This window comes from Leopardus geoffroyi, chromosome A1 (genome assembly GCF_018350155.1).
Source record: "Leopardus geoffroyi isolate Oge1 chromosome A1, O.geoffroyi_Oge1_pat1.0, whole genome shotgun sequence".
NCBI lineage: Eukaryota > Metazoa > Chordata > Mammalia > Carnivora > Felidae > Leopardus > Leopardus geoffroyi.
The window spans coordinates 207975402-207993545 of record NC_059326.1 but is presented as its reverse complement, the minus strand read 5'-3'; the positions used below and the strand labels follow the sequence as shown (position 1 = coordinate 207993545).

Genomic DNA, 18144 nt, shown 5'->3' with positions numbered 1-18144 from the left:
AAAAAAATCCAAGTTATTTTGGTATATTGCTCTTGTATTCAGCAATCTTGCTAAACTCACTCATTTTAAACTTTTAACCACTGTATCAGGTTTACCATCCCTCCCATTGTGCCTCCTGCATTACTGTGGTCTAATTTTTAATATTAAACAGAATTTAAAATACATAAGACATTATTAAAATGACTTTTGCCAATCGGTATTCTTATATTTAGTCACCTCTGTGCCTTTTCTATCATGCATCATTCCTTCCAACATTTCCTTATTTGTCTTAGATCATTTTCCTTCTGAGGACTCCCCTTACTCTTTCATTCTTTGTGTGTCTCATTTTTTAAACAATAAATATTTACGATCTCATATGGTTTCTGTGAGTCAGGAATCTACTAGAGGCTTAGGTATGCAGTTATGGTTTAGGGTCCCTCACAAGACTGCAGTCAAAATACTGTCAAAACTAGAGTCACCTGAAGACTGTTTCAAGATGGTTCACTCACAATGTGCTAGTTAGTTGGCAACAGAGCTCACCTCCTCCCACATGTACCTCTCCCCTTGGGCTGTTATAGTGTCTTCCAGACATAAGGGCAAATAATCCAAGAAAGCATACTGTTTCTTTACATTCTCTTTGGTCTTTTCTTCATTTTTCTTAGCCTCAAACATCTGTATTTTCCCTTTGTTTTTGAAAGACATTTTCTTTGGGTTAGGCTGGCGTTTCTTTCTTTGGGTATTCTAAAGATACCATTTTACCATCTCCTAGTTTCCATGATTTCTGTTGGCAATCAGCTATCAGCTATTACGTTCCTTTGAAAGTGATGTCTTTTTGTTTTTTCTTTTCCCCCTGGAGCTGCTTTCAAGATTTTTATTTATCTTGGTTTTCAACAATCTTACCATGATGTGCATACATGTTGTTTTCTTCGTATTTCCTTATTTGGAGTTTTCTAAGCTTTGTGAACATGAAGCTTTATCACTTTTAGAAACAAAAGTTCTGGCCACTGTCTCTTTAGATATTTGCTTCTGCCCATTTTCTCTTTCTTCTCTAAAGACAAAGTTCTGTTTTATCACTTTTGTTGTGTTCTGTTCATTTCCTTCTTGTCCCCGCTCTGTGCTTTACCCTGGATATTTTTATTGACTTTTCCTCCAATTTACTAATAATATCTTCTTGTCCAAAATGAATTTTTCATTGAGTTCAGAATTTCAGGTATTCTATTTTTCAGTATGAGAACTTCCATTGAATTCATTTGTACATTCCAATTATCTGGTGAAATTCTCCATTATTTCATCTATTTTCTTCCTTCATTTTCCTGAACAAATTACTCATGGTTGTTTTAAAATCTTTTCCCTCTACCTGCACTATCTGGATCACCTGTGGGCATGTTTCTCTTTTGGGTTTTTAGTCATATGGTTGTATCTTTTTGCATGACACTCAAATTAATAAGTGAATGTCAGGCATTGTGAATATTATAAAAGGTCTAAGCGATGTTATCTCAACTAGAGGTGGTTTATCCTTTCCTCTGTTAGGTAGATTAATGGGGGCTGGTGGTGATCATCTTATCACCAACCGAGTTAAATTGAGACTACCTTGTAATTCTGAGACTAAGTATACCTTTGGTTTTCCTATGTTCCTGAAGTATGATCTTCCGGTGCTTTCAACAGAGCTTAGCCACTATTTCTCTCCTCAGCAATAAGAGACTAGGGATCTTTTCTACATATTTCCTAAGTTTTGAACTTAGATCTTTAGCTATCCACCCAGAATGGCTTCAGAATTTGGGAAGTGTCAAGAACAGGAAATCAGCTATGAAAGATCCAATTCTGTCACCTTAGTACCACACAAATGCCAAAAGCTCTTTTGGTTTTCTGATCCCAGCAAAGGCTTACCTGGATTTTCAGCTTCTAATTATATATTAATCAATAAGTGGCCCCAAGAAAAAAAGTAGTTGCGTATAACCAGTGTAAATTCACGACTTTTAGGCCTTCCAACTTTTGCCCACGGCCCCTCCTACAGGCCATCTGCAATTGCATGCACTGGGGGCTGCAGCATATTCCACCATGCTTTCCTCAGGACTGGACATCACAGCCTTTGCCCTGCACAGTCTTGTTTCAGCAAATGTCTAAAGGGGTAAATCAGACGTGGTCTGAGGAATTTTCCTGTTTCTAGGCTTGTCACTCCATACCTGCATGACTGCCAAGTAAGTCTGGTCTTCTACCAGGCCCATGTCACGTTCTTAGCCATTAGCCTAGGCCCCAAATCTGCAAATGCCCCAAAGGCACCTTTAGGTGCTCAGGGCAACTCTCAAAGAATCTTCCTTGTCTAGAATTTTACTGCTTACACAGCTCTATACTGCTTTAAATATATGACTCTCCTAATTATTCAGCTTTTCTAGTTTCCATAACAGATGCTATGAGCTATCCCATTCTACTCTGAAGTAGGAGTTTAAAAAATACATTTCTTAAAATTTACTATAAAAAAATTACAATTAATTTACAACCCTGATAGACTATTCTGATAACACTATTATATTAAATCCATACATTTTTCTGTCTGAGGCTAAAACGTATCCCAGATAGTAGAAATAAATGCCAGGGTAAATTTAAAAAGGGATTTTTAAGAGGAGGAAGATTTGGGGCTAACAACAGAGACGGTAGCAATGAAAACAGTTCTTCTGTATGCGGTAAATGGAAATCAAAGTATCAAATTAGAATCACATTTTGTAACATATAATTAATAAAAGCGAGGACAATATTCTCTTGGCACACTATATAATGATGATGAATAATATCCAGGGTAACCAATATTCGTTGAATATTTACTATGTGCTAGGTATTAAATAAAACATTTTATGTACATTAGAATCAACATATGTAAAGTACCCAGAAATACTGTCTAACTCATTATAAGCATTACATGAGTGTCGGCTGGTGTTACTACCACTACTATTATTATTATAGTATTTACTGTTCACAATAAATCTTTTGAGTTGAAAACCATGACCTTCATTTTACCTAAGCAAAAATGGGCCCAAGAAAGGCTTATAACTTAGCCAAAGTCATAAATCTAATAGGTCACTGAGCAAAAAAATCAAAACCAAATCTGTATAGTACAAAGTCTATGCTCCAAATTACTATGCTATTCTGGGGAAATCTTGTTAAAGGAAAAAAGAACTAACATTTGTGGTTTTAAAGAAGTATATACAAGCAAAGACACTAGTGTACTTAAATGTCTGCCATATTCTTTTGAGGGTTTTTTTTTTTTTCCACTTAAGTCTTTGCTAATCTGCTTTACAATTATATAGGAATAATAAACAGGCCTATTATATTACCTTCCTTTACTATAATTGTCTCACCAATGCTAAAATTATGGTTTTTCTACTTGATTAAAAAAAAACAGGCTAAACATATCAAAAGTGCTAGTTTATTCCCATTGGACTCCCATTAATAATGAACATATTTGAAATCACTTAACTAAGGAGAATATTGTACTTAAATACGTTAGTTAATTATAAAGGCTGTCACTTTTATAATCTCAAATATTTCTACTAGCCCTAATAAAACCAGACTACAAGATTTAAGACAACTTTCATAAAATAATTTAGACAGATACATGACAGAACAATACATCTTTTATACCTTGCATAATTTCATACCCAAATATTAAATTGTAAAGTATTTTAAAAACAAAGATTCGTACTCTATTTCTTTGAGTTGCTAACAAGTATTTCCAAGTTCAGAGAATTTTAGCATGGGTTAATAAATAAGTAGTATATAATTAGCAGGAGTTATTCACACAACGCACTAAAGTTCTTAAAAAGAAATGGTTCTCTTAAACAAATGTGTATGTAACCTGACTTGTGCTCTAATTTGATTAATAAAGTTTTCACAGATAATAAAAAAAAACAACTTCACTTTACATGTTGATGAAATATTTTTGAGAAGACTATTTTCAATTCAGTCCAAACTGAATGAGTTATAAAATACTGCTGGGAATAAGCCAGTCTTCAGTAATTTAGGTTTGGTAATTAATGTTGTGCTGCATCTGTTAACTTAAAAATTTCAAAATATGTACTTAAAGTCATATCTTAAAACTAGAAAAGGATATTAAAGTTCCTACCTCTAATTCTACATCAGCTCGCACATATTGTCGGGTCTTTGGATGATTAAGGAGGTGCAAAATTGTAGTAATGAGGGCCTCATTTATTCGACTTAATTGGCAATCGATCACATTTTTCAAGATGGTGTTTAGTCCACCTCGAAGGGCCACCACCTCTGGATTCTGAAGTGCTAAAATAAAAAAGAAAAACTTAATAAATTTACGTAGGAGATAAATAATAAAAAGTAATAAATCGGGGATTTTATTTTGAAACTTAATTTCCTTTCTTACTTGAAAATCTTTCTAGTCAAAGACATTTAAAACATGAATAATATATATCTAATAAGAGTCACTGAATATACCTCCCCAAACCCTGAATTTTTTTTAACGTCTCTGAATTGCTTTTTTTGTGTCCTTTGTCCATATTTTATTGGAATAGTTCTTCCATATCAATTGCAAGAAATTATTCAACCAATTTCAAACCTTTTATCTGTTTTGCAATTTAACTTCAGATTTTAAGCTCAGAAACAGCTCCCTTAAAAGATCAGGCATTTTCTGATCATGTGCGTACATATGTGTGTTTTAAATGAGTTCATTGACCACCATTTCAGTTTTCAATCTGTCAGGACATTGAGTTTTGCATTGATAGCTCAATTTTTTTCAAATGTTTAATCAATTATCTCAGCATGTTTCCCAACCTGATTTTTATCCTTCTGATATACTAAAATTTTCTATTTACCAGAGTCTGCAACTCAATTCTTTTTCCTTTTTTCTCTCTTAATAATTTAGCTTAATAGCTTTTTAAAAAATAAATTAAAAATAAAAACCTTTCCATTCTCTTCCATTTATTGTCTCTCAAAAATGTTTACATGGTTGGATCTCCCCGGTTTATTCTAGCTTAATTTTAGAATTAGGTTTCTTCTATTTTTTCTAAATTGAGGCATAATTACATATAGTAAAATCCACAGATCTTAATGCTACAGTTCAACAAATTTTGAGTAATTTTTATTCTCGTTACCAACATCCAATCAAGATACACAAATTTCATCATCCTAGAAAGTTCCCTAACACCACCCCTTCCACTACACAGACAACCAATGTTCTCATTTCAACCCATATAGGTTAGTTGTATATTATTGAGAATCAATTGGACAAATTCAAAAGTCAAAAGTAACCCCACACACACACACGTCTTACATATTTCTTACTAAGTTTATTTGTTATATACAGTTTTCTTTTCTACTTTGGAAATAGTATCTTTTTCTATTATACTTACTGATTATTGCAGAAACACAAAATAAATCTATCAAATCTATACTGTCACATGTTGCCATTGTATTGAATTACTAAAGTTCTGTTTTTCAGCTGATTGAGTTTTCCAGATATATCATCTACAAAGAGTATCTTCTTTCCAACACATAAACTTCATTTATTATTTAAACTTACTAACTTGGCTGAAAGTTTTTAGCAATACAAATTAGGATTTAACGTTTGTAGTATTTATAGAGATCCACCATTAAAAATAATACAGAATGTTGGGGTGCCTGGGTGGCTCAGTTGGTTAAGCGTCAGACTTCGCTTAGGTCATGATCTCACAGCTTGTGGGTTCAAGCCCTGCATCGGTCTCTGTGCTGACAGCTCAGAGCCTGGATCCTGCTTCAGATTCTGTGTCTCTTCTTTCTACCCGTCCCCTGCTCACGTGTGTGCTTGCTCTCTCACAATAAACATTAAAAGAAAAATTTTTTAAAGAATATAGAATGTTGATCTGAGATAAATATTTTAGAATGTAAACAAAGGAGGCTTCTAATTATTTTACTTTATGTATGTGTATAGGTATGTGTGCGTATACGTATATCTATGCGTATATGTATATGATAGTTTCATTAAAAAATTGGTAGGTTTCCATATTTTAATACTTTCATTTATATTATACTATATAAGAACTCTCTCTGTTCCTTGAAACAATTTTTTTAAGACAAAACTACCTGAATGAGTCTTTTTGGAGGCAATTATTTCATCAAGTACTTTTATGGTTTTTGATCTACTATTTTCTATTTTTAGTTGATTGAAATCCATTCATTTCAAATATACATAAAAATTATCTCATAATTAAAAAGCTCTTATTTTCTTCTTCATTTGTATATTAATCTTTTGTTTCTGTTTTTCAAACAATAGTGTGTATATGTTTGTGTACCTGTGTATGTTTCTCTTCCAATTAACAGATTTTTTTAATGTTTATTTACTTTGAGAGAGAGAGAGGGAGCGAGAGCGAGCAACAGCACGTGCACGCAAGCAGGGAAGGGGCAGAGATAGAGAATCCCAAGCAGGCTCCGCACTGTCAGTGCAGAGCTGGGGGCAGGGCTCGGATATCACCATCCATGAGATCATGACCTGAGCCAAAATCAAGAGTCCAACACTTAATTGACTGAGCCACTCAGATGCCCCTGACATAGATTGTTTAAATAATTTTTTTCTTTAATTAAGACTCTTCATTGTTGCTTTTCTCCTGCTTACCTTAAAATTGATTTTCTTTCCTTCTTTTTCTATTTCTTGGGCTCACGTACTCATTTTCAATGCTTTTGGCTTAATTATAAAAGCATCTTACAGTAAGGTAACTCTAAGTATAGCTTTCCAAGCATCCCATACACTGACATGTCAAATTTTTATTATTTTCAAAATGTCATTAATTAGGGAGTGCCTGGGTGGCTCAGGCAGTTGAGCATCAGACTCTCGATTTCAGCTCAGGTCATGATCTCATGGTTCATGGGATCAACCCTGCACTGAGCTCCGAGCTGGCAGTTGCCTGGGATTCTCTCTCTCTCTCTCTCTCTCTCTCTCTCTGCCCCTCCCCCAGTTACACACTCTCTCTTAAAATTAAAATAGACTTTTTTTAAAAAGTACTTAATTTAAAAAAAGTCCTTAATTAAATTTGACTGTCATATTTTTCTTACTTTTATGTTTTTTTGAAAGAGTGTGTGTGCAAGTGGGGGAGGCGCAGAGGAAGAAAGAGAATCTTAAGCAGGCTCCATGCCCACTGTTGAGCACCCCCGAGGCTCGGCTCAACCGCACAACCGTGAGATGACCTGAACCAAAATCAAGAGTCCAACACTTAACTGACTGAGCCACCCAGGGGCCCCCTGACTTTGTCTTTAAATTCACAGGTATTATGAACGTATTTCTAAATCTTCAATAGGGTCTGATTCTCTTATTTAGCTTAAATTCTGTCATTAATTTATTATACCAAGAGTGAATGTTAACCTATACCAGCTCTAATTTTGGTGGGGAAAAAAATTATCCTACCATTTAAAACTGTATTTTTTGGTTTGAAGTGAGGCTAAACTTTTTTTTTTTCAATATATGAAATTTATTGTCAAATTGGTTTCCATACAATACCCAGTGCTCATCCCAAAAGGTGCCCTCCTCAATACCCATCACCCTCCCCTCCCTCCCACCCCCCATCAACCCTCAGTTTGTTCTCAGTTTTTAAGAGTCTCTTATGCTTTGGCTCTCTCCCACTCTAACCTCTTTTTTTTTTTTTTTTCCTTCCCCTCCCCCATGGGTTTCTGTTAAGTTTCTCAGGATCCACATAAGAGTGAAAACATATGGTATCTGTCTTTCTCTGTATGACTTATTTCACTTAGCATCACACTCTCCAGTTCCATCCATATGTAGCATCCATATGCTACAAAGGGCCATATTTCGTTCTTTCTCATTGCCCTGTAGTACTCCATTGTGTATATAAACCACAATTTCTTTATCCATTCATCAGTTGGTGGACATTTAGGCTCTTTCCATAATTTGGCTATTGTTGAGAGTGCTATAAACATTGGGGTACAAGTGCCCCTATGCATCAGTACTCCTGTATCCCTTGGGTAAATTCCTAGCAGAGGCTGAACTTTTTAAATATGTTGATTAGCCATGTATTTCTTTGAGAATTATTTATTTTTGCTACTGATCTGTATATGAGTAAGTTATTTGCCAATCATGTCTGTACCATTTCTTTCTTTCTTTCTTTGTTCTAGTACCACATGTTTTCTTGTCTCCTTACAATCAAATCTATAGCTGCTGAAATCTGTTTGATTTTTTTTGATAATTCAAGACTCCTCTTCCTTACAATGATCAGATAAATATTCATCCATTTTTTACCCCATTTTTTCCCCCATTTAACTCTTTAATGCTTCTGCATTTAGATTCTTCTTCCTTCTTTAATGTATGATGGAGTTTGTTGTTTTAACTCACATCAAGATACAGTGTGGTTAACTAATGTCTGAGACCCAGACTTTAAAGGATTTTATTCTAATTACTGGAATTTGGACAATTCCTAAAATCCGATAAGCTAAATTTTTCATATCTTTGTATCAATGACTAAGATTTCATGTATGAAAGGCATTTGAAGAATATCATATTCTTATATTCTTTCTAAAACACTACATTTGTTGGGGCGCCTGGGTGGCTCAGTCGGTTAAGCGGCCGACTTCGGCTCAGACATGATCTCGCGGTCCGTGAGTTCGAGCCCCGCGTCGGGCTCTGTGCTGACAGCTCAGGGCCTGGAGCCTGTTTCGGATTCTGTGTCTCCCTCTCTCTGACCCTCCCCCGTTCATGCTCTGTCTCTCTCTGTCTCAAAAATAAATAAATGTTAAAAAAAATAATAATTAAAAAAATAATAATAAAACACTACATTTGTATTACTTGAAGAAAATTCTGACCCAGTTCACATTTAAAAATGTTACATTCTTATATATATACTTTCTAAAACGCCACATTTGTATTACTTGAAGACAATTCTGACCTAGTTCACAGATAATGGCAATGCATGCTCGGACCATTCTGTCTCTTTCTTGAAGTCCGTCATTTCCAACTGCTATTAATGAGTTGGCCACAGAGCTAGGAAACAAGGAAGCATTCACAGTAATCATCTGGAACAGGGAGGAATCAGAAAAAGAAGTTATTTATTTCATAATACATGTTTAAAACCTATTATGTTCAGATTGAGGTGTTCACAACCATAGAATATTTATAAGATCCAAGCATCAATTTTAATCTTCTTCTTCATGGGTACATTTCAAAGGATTACTAGATCTAATAATTAATGCAACAGATATTAATAATCATTACTATGGAAAAATGTTGGCTTTTTTTCCCTACTAGTTCAGACTATGAATCAGTTAACTGACAGGATGTAATGTTTCTGAGATTCTAAGCTCCTGTGGAGTAGGCACTGTATTTTACACAACATTTCAGAACCCAGACGAAGGAAATCAGTGGTAAACAGTTGTCAACACACTGCTGTACTATAACATTCCTGACTCTTCCCCTCATATAATCACCACCAAGGTATGTTCCACCAATTTACCTCATTATGCATACTCTTTCTCCCACCAAACTCTAATTTGGACCCTCATTCTTTTTCACTTTACTGCCAAAGATGCCTAATAATCTCCCTGTCTCTGCCCATCACTTGTTGCTAGCAAACGGCAAAGTTAGTAATCCATAATCAATCTTTAATATTTCAAGAATTATGATGCAAATAGTATGTATCTGGTGACAAAACTTTTTGGATGAATCTTACTTTAAATGAAAAGTTTAATTGGAATACTGAAAATAGATTTGGAATCTATTCCAAATTTGCAATACTGAAAATAGATGACATATTTTCAGTTTGGAAATCAGAAAGAAAATAAATTATGTAGTTAATTACTGTTTAATAAATAAAGACTATTTGGTAGATGAACTATTTCAAAATAACAGGTCCCTGGAGTGGGAATAACTAATCTGTACTAGATGTTATTGGATTTATAATCCTGTGTATCAAGGGCAAGTGATTTGCCTAAATGAATCTCTTTCAATTGTAAAAAATCTGTGATACGTTAATCTCTTATTACATGAATAAAGAAATAATACATGAAAAAAATTGATGGCTTCATTGCGGCTTCAATTAGGCAATGAGTAGAATTTCAATTGGATAAAGAATAAGAACAGCTGAAAAGCAGGAAAATTATATAGAAAATGAGTGAGACAAAACCCAGGAAAGATTTCCTGGATGGGGGGGGGGGGGGGCGCGGGGATATCAAGAGACATTGAAAATGAACCAGCAAACAAAAAATCTTCCAAATGAATGAGACAGGTGAAAGAGAAGGAAAAATAACATGGATATTCCTTAATTATTCATGGAACAAGGTATCCTAAAACAACAAATGTTTCTTGCTTTTCTTTAAAAATAAAGAAGATTAATACTTATACAGAAAATTTTTAAACTTTTAAAATGCATACAAAAAACGACAGTGACCTAGCCATTGTAATATAAATATTAATTTCTACTAAGTCAGTTGCCAAGATGTTGCTGAAAAAAAAGAAATACGTACTTTGGTTGTTAAAATTACCAAGGAAATTACAGTTCCTCTAACCAATACTGGCCACTATTCACTCAGCAAGTATATTTTCCTTTTAACTCTATCTGCTTTTAGCTAAACCAAGGAGGACCCCTGAGCCATCATTCTTCCTCTGAGCCTGTATCCTACCACCAGGTATAAGCAATTTTCCTGCTCTTGGATTCACCAATGATATCTGCCTTAAATAACTCTGTTATTTCAGAACAGAAGAAAATAGTATTTTTCTTATAGCCTTACTAAATTGTAAAGGGTATGTTTACTTTTACTGGGCTGTTTTATAAACTAAATTGTAACGTGCCAAAACCTTTTACAAAACTGAAATAAAATATTTACTGAATAATTCAGAGAAGCTGAATTTAACTGTTTGAATCTACCTGGAATTGTCTTTTCTTCTGAATGCAATTTTTAGAGCAGCAATTCCCACAGAATGGTCCAGAAAACTAGGTCTCTAGGATATTTTCAGAGATTCTGTGAAGTTAAAACTATTTTCATAATAATACAAAGACCTTATTTGTCTTTTTTACTCTCCGTCTCTCACAAGTATATACTGAAGCTTCCAGAGGCTCCATAGAATGTGAAATCACAACAGATTGAGTGCAGAGGCAAATATGACAATCTAGCTACTACCTTCTAGCAAGACAAACATTTAAGAGATTTTCAAAGATCTCAAGTAATGCCACTGTGTTCACTAAGTTTCTTTTTGGAAAATATGGTTATTTTTATAAAAATGTTTATATGTGATGGGCTTCTTATTTTTAATATGCTAATATATATTTTAATTGCTCATGCATAATTCCTAGTATGACAAATATTGACAATATATCAACTCAAATAACCAAAGTTATTTTTGTTCTTCAGAAACAAATTTGGTTTTCTTGAATTCTCAAAATCATGGCAGAAGGAGAGACTGTATGAGTAAATAAAAACCATACATCTAATTTTTAAATTTAAATTTGAAGAGTCAAATCACAGTCCCAATGCAATAGTTCACCTGTAACAAAAATATTGTAATCTATCTTCAATATCACTCTTACTAGAATTGTGAATTTTTTTTAAGACACTCATCCATTTACTTCTTCCTTACTATGCTCACCTGTGGGTACCATTACTAACTACAAGCTGGACAATTGGAAGAAAAAGGAGAAAGAGGAGATCTAGTTAATGTACAAATTCTATGTTGCACTGAATTCAAAGGTGGGTAAAGAGGAGAAGGGTTAAAATTTTTAATGTTTTAAAAATAACTGAAATAATTTTAGATGTTTTTACATTAAAACAACTATATACTGCATGAGTCTCATAAATGTTTAGGATAAAACATAGTACCTAGGATGAAACATGAAAAATTCTTACATAAGCTGATTTCTAACCAAGTTAAAACTCTTAGTTCACGGTGTTCTTCTGCCATTAGGGTATCACATTAAATAACAATAAAAATTCCTTGAAAACCTCTTATTAGAAGTGTTACAGATTATCCTTAACATTATTGCAGAATTTAGATTTTGACCTTTTATCCTGTAACATGGTCTGAACTGCTTATTGTAACTGCCTATGGATTGTATCCAAATTCATCTCCAAAACAACCAGCTTGTAACTAGTTGTGACATGCATTTAAATGGTATTAATTCTAAGCACACAAGTAACAAAAATCAGAGTGGGGAACAAGTAATTCTCTTTCTCCAATAACATATCAAAGCAGTAATTTCATTTACATGTCTATTACAGGAAGAAATACAGTAGTTCCTCCCTACCCCCTTATCCATGGGGGATATGTTCCAAGACCCCCAGGGGATGACTGAAACCACAGATGGTACTGAATTTTATAAGTAAACTATACTAAAAGCCTACTTTTGACTGGAAGTATGTATTATATACTGTGTTCTTACAATAACATAAGCTAGAGCAAAGACACTGTTAAGAAAATCATAAGGAAAAGATAATGCATTTATAGTTCTGTACTGTATTTAAGGAAAAAATCCATATGTATACATATATTGTCTGTGTGTGTGTGTGTGTGTGTGTGTGTGTGTGAACCCACGAAGCTTAAACCCGTGTTGTTCAAGGGTCAAGTATACTGTTTTTTACTGTACCTACATACCTATGATGAAGTTTAAATCATAAATTAGGCACAAGAGATTAGCAACAATAACTAGCAATAAAATAGAACAATTATAACAATATATTGTAATAAAATTTATGACTGTGGTCTCTCTCTCAAAATATCTTATTGGACTGTACTCCCCCTTCTTGTGGTGATGTAAGATGATAAAATGCCTATGTGAGGACGTGTGTGAGGTGATGCTCTAGGTACTGTGACATAACATTAGGCTACCACAGACCTCCTGACCATATGGCAGAAGGCAAACCAAGCTTGACCTCGGGTAATCAAAACTGCAAATAAGGGGGGACTGATGTATTCTTTACAATGAACATTTTATCAAAAAATACTGTGCTAGCTGTACCCGATCACATAATCACACAAAATATTTATGCTTACCTCTAGGTTTAATAGGCCTATTTACCTCATATAAGTTTAACCAAGCAAAAATGTTTAATGAGAATTTAGCCTTTTTTCTAGAAAGATTTCATAAAACAGTCTAAATCTAAAAATGTAAAATATTTAGCATGACAACCAAAACTCTGCCTTTTCTCTCAGACATAGAGCATACCTTTCTGACTAATCGAAGTGCTTGTGTCCTCTCTACCTCGTTGCTCTGCTGTATGTCAATGCACCTAAATAATACACAAAATATTTAATTATTGATAAAAAATCTTAGTAAACAGTTTTTTGTATAATACCACCAGATCACACCCATCTTCATGTTACATGGTATTTTAAATTTTAACACATGTGATTTTTCAATACCAGCAGATATTTAGTTAACTTACATCTCTCTAGTGATATTTGTTATAATAGAGCATTTCAAAACTACTTCATTTAAAACTCCAGAAAAGAAGAATATAGTAAATAATTTACAGAATTATGTACATCAATAGAGAAATAATGAACTTATAAAAAAGCTAAGTATCAGAAATCTACTGAAAAGATTACTCATCTATCTTTGATAAAATTCACAATTTTATAAAAACTGTGAAGGAAAAACTTTTCCAGCTTATGTTTTAGTTTAAATGTGATTTTTAACCAGAGCCTACATTTTATATATTATGACTAAGTTAAAAGTCATATACTAGCCACAGGAATTCTATTTTTCCAAATATAATTTAATATCTAAGTGCACTTCAAAACTTAATGCTCAAACAGATATCACTTATCTAACATTTCTCTGTAAAATTTATTAAATTACTCAATTTCTTAAGAGTCATTGGTTTATGTAGCAGAATAACTCATTTTTATTTACGTTAAGGTAGTTCACTATTCTAATCAATACATATAGATAGTTTGCTACTGAAAAAGCATTTCTTCTATCTGAATACAATTAAATCTAAGACAATTTTATTAAAAAGTAAATAAACACAGAATCTCATTTCTGGCCACAACAAAGTAGCTGGATCAGACCAACCCTCCAGCCAAAAACAACTATAAAGATCAAGTAAAATACTTCCTTAAAAAAGTATTTTAAAATACTTTTAAACTGTTAAAAGGGCAATGGATGATAATCTCTAAAAAGAGATGGACAAGCTCCACATCCAACCAGGCTTTGTCCCAAGAGGCACGTGTCAATCCCCACTTTTAGGGAAATAGAGTCCTAGCAGAAAACAAAAGTCTTGCAACACTGGAGTGACAGGTTGAACTTTGGTGCAGCCAATGTGGCTGTGACTTAAGGGGAAAAATCCCAGAGGAAAGACAACATAGGAAAGTGAATGCAAATCTTCATGCAACCTCCTCTCCAAGGCACCTATCAATTCCTATGTTGTGCGGAAGCAGGGTAAAAATCCAAGAAACCAAACAAAAAGCTACTGCTGCAAAGCTAAGGAATTAAGCAGAAATTTCAGTAGGTGCATAATACTCTACAATAGATAGTAGGACTCAAGGCTGGTCAAGGTGAAGAGGTTCTGCTAAACATCTACAACTATTACTTGAGATCCCAAATATAGCCACTCCATAGAGCAAAGGCAAAGCTAAAAGTAAACTTTAACGAAATCAGTGTGATAAGCCAACATTCTAGAATAAAGCTCAAGTGTCTTAAGAGGAAAACAGCATGATCCAAAGGCCGATATCCTGAATACATAATTTTTACATTCAATCATATAATAATATGAAGTATGCTTTAAAACAAAACAAAAAGCCAAGTCACCAAAATCCAAGAAAAGAAAATTACAACCAAAATAGAACACTGGTGATTCACATATTGTTGTTGTCCTAAGAAGGCTATAGATGCCTATGATAAATATGGTCAAAGTAAATAGAAGGAAACATGGAGAAATAAAGCAGCAACCTAGAATCTTTAAATAAGAGTAAAACAAATCATAGAAATACAGTAACAGAAATTAAAAATTCAAGAGACTGATTTACTAGCAGGACAGAGTTAAAAAACAAACAAACAAACAAACAAAACAGGTGAGTAGAAAGTAACCACACTAAAGCACAGAGATTTACAACAGAAGTTGAAAATACAGTAAGGACATCAGAGACCTGTGGCACAGTGAACAGATCCAACACTTCTCCCAGACATGGGAGAAGAAAGAACAGAAGAAAAGAAAACCTTTTAAACAGCCAGAGAAAAAGATGTATCACTTACAAAATATCAACAAGAGACTACTTACTGTTCAAGTTAAAAAAAAAATCCAGAAGACAGTAACTTATTTAAAGTATTGAAAAGAGGAACCAGTCACAAAAATAGCCTTTAAATATGAAGGCAAAAAGAGAAACATTTACAGACAAATAAAAGATGAGAGAGAATTCATCTCAAGACCTGCATTACAAGAAACAGTAAAGGAAATTCATCAAACAGAAAGTGATGCAAGATGAATGAAAATGTGCAAATACAAGAAAAAATGACATCAGAATGAGTAAATAATGTAGGTAAATGTCAACAGTTACAGTTTAAAACAGTAGGGTTTTGTAGGGTTAGAAATATATGTAGGAATAAAAACTATACCAGTAATACAAAGAGCAGAAGGGAGATGATATAAACCATTAGAGGTTTCCTGCATTGTTCTGGTTGAAATAAAACGCTAAACCTGAATATCAAGGATATGAGTTGTAATCTCTAGGGCAACTGCTAAGCGAAGACTTTATAACCAAGATATTAATAGAAGAGGAAAAGAAATTGTGTGCTATTGCAAAAGAAACAAAAAGAAGGAACACAAAAACAAAGAACCAGTGTGACAAACTCAACATAGCAAACAAACTCAAATGTATGAGAAAATTAACACCAAGAAAAACTCATAAATAAATAAATATATATATTTATATAATTACATTGCATAAAGTCCACAGACCATGCATATTAAAATACACTAGACAGTCTAGATGTTCCAATTAGAAGACAAAGATAAGATAATCAAACTAGATTTAAAAACAAACAAAAAATCTATATGGTGTTTACAGGTGAGAAAATTTAAATGTAAAGACAAAAATAACAGAAAGTAAAAGGATGGTAAAGGATATATCTTGCAAACCCTAAATCAAAGTGAGGATAGCCATATTACTATGAGGTAACATGAACCCTCATAAAAGATGTACTCCTAGGAATAAAGAGGGACATTTCATAACTATAAAAGTATTAGCCCAATGTGAAGGTTTAACAATTCTAAATATGAAAGGTTCAAAATATATAAATGATTGGCAAAAGGAGGAGAAAATCTGAATAGTACTATAAGTGTTAAAGAAATTGAATCCGTAATCTTAAAACTACTTAAAGAAAACCCTCTGCCTAGATTCACTGGTAAATTCTGGGGGAAAAAAACCAACAACAATAACAGTATCCATCTTACATAAAGTCTTCTAGGGAACATAAAAATAGGGCAACACTTCCCTAGTTGTTTTACAAAGCAAAAAACAAAAAACAAAAAACAACTTCTTGGTTCCAAAACTAAACCAGGACATTAGAAGAATGGAAAAATATAAGCCAATACCATTCATGAACTACAAAAATCCTCCACAAAATATTATCAAACCAAATTCAGTTAATATTGAAAAAGGACAAAACACACAACGAACATGTGGTGTTTACTTCAGGAATGCAAACAAGGAATATAAAAGTCCATGAAAAGCCTACAGCAAGTATCACAAATAATGGCAAAATACTGAATACTTTCAACCTGAGTTCAGAAGCAAAATAAAGTTGTCCATTATCACTTAATCTAGTCAGTGCAATAAGGCAAGAAAAAGAAAGATACTAAACTTAGAAAGGGAGAAATAAAACAGTCACCATTTGCAATTAATGATTACGTACATAGAAACTGTAAGATAATTTTGACAACAATTAGAATTGAAAAACTGAATCTAGCAAGATCACTAAATAAAGTTGACTATCCAAACCAAAACCCAAAAACTCACAATTATTTTTCATATATTAGCAGCAAAAAATATGAGAAAGAAAAAATTTAACTTACATTAATACTATCATTAAAAAGTACCTTAGAATAAACATAACAAATTGTGCAAGACCTCTGCACAGAAAACTACAAAATACTGTTGAGAGACATTACAGTTCCAAGTAAATAAAAGTTTAGAGTATGCAATATTAAGATATCAATTCACCCCAAATTAATCTAAAACTTCAGTGCAATTACCACTAAAATCCTAGAATGTTTTAAGGAAATGGACAAGTTGGTTCTAAAATTTATATAAAAATACAGGACATAAAATAGCCAACACAGTCTTGAAGAAAAGTTGGAGGACTTACACCAACAGATATTAACACATATCAAGCTGTAGTCATTAAAACAGTGAGAAACAGGGGCAAGGACAGACAGACAAACTAAAGAGACTAGGGAATGTAAAAACAGATCCGTAACTATCAGTTATCTGGTTTACAACAGAAGTGTCACTACTCTAGACAAGAGAAGAAAATTTCTTTAATAAATGCTGCTAAAATGTACTGCATATCCATAAAAATGAATCATGACCTGACGCCTAATTAAACATACAAAGGAATAAAACCTTTCAGGGAAAACATAGCATAGTATCTTCTAAGAGTACAAGAACATTAACTATAAAATCAGATTCTACTATTTAGGAAGAGACAAAAGACAAAACAGACGGACTTGGAGAAGATACTGTCAATACATACTCCTGCTGAAAGGAATCATATCCAGAACATCAAGAACTCCTATATAATGAGACAGACAGACAATTCAATATACAAATGAGCAAAAGACAAGGATGTCCAAATAGCCAACAAACAAATGAAAGGTGCTTAACATCATTCCTCATCAGGGAAATGCAAACTAAAACCACAAGGAAACTCGGGGCGCCTGGGTGGCTCAGTTAGTTAAGCGTCTGACTCTTGATTTCGGCTCAGGTCATGATCTCATGGTTCAGGAGTTTGAGCTCTGTATCAGGCTCTGCACTGACAGAGCCTTTCTCTCTAAAAAACTAAATAAACTAAAACAAACAAACAAACAAACAAACAAACAAAAAACCCCAAAAAACAAAACCCACAAGGAAACTCAAAATGAACTCTACAGCAGAAAGTCTAGAAGTAAAAACTGAAAGCAAGTGCTGATGAAAATGTTGAGAGACTGGAACTTTCCAACATCATTGGTAGGAATATA

General features: G+C 33.5%; 1 protein-coding gene across 9 annotated transcripts in view; it reads right to left on the bottom strand.

The window, feature by feature from the left end:
- Positions 1-18144, bottom strand: part of RICTOR (RPTOR independent companion of MTOR complex 2) — a 122671-nt gene that overhangs the window by 48609 nt on the left and 55918 nt on the right. For all 9 annotated transcript variants that reach the window (XM_045439762.1, XM_045439778.1, XM_045439768.1 and 6 more), the window contains 3 exons: positions 13131-13194; positions 8865-8991; positions 4097-4266 (listed from right to left, as the gene is read on the bottom strand). In XM_045439762.1, the coding sequence (XP_045295718.1) occupies positions 4097-4266; positions 8865-8991; positions 13131-13194 (361 nt within the window). The remainder of the gene's footprint in view (positions 1-4096; positions 4267-8864; positions 8992-13130; positions 13195-18144) is intronic.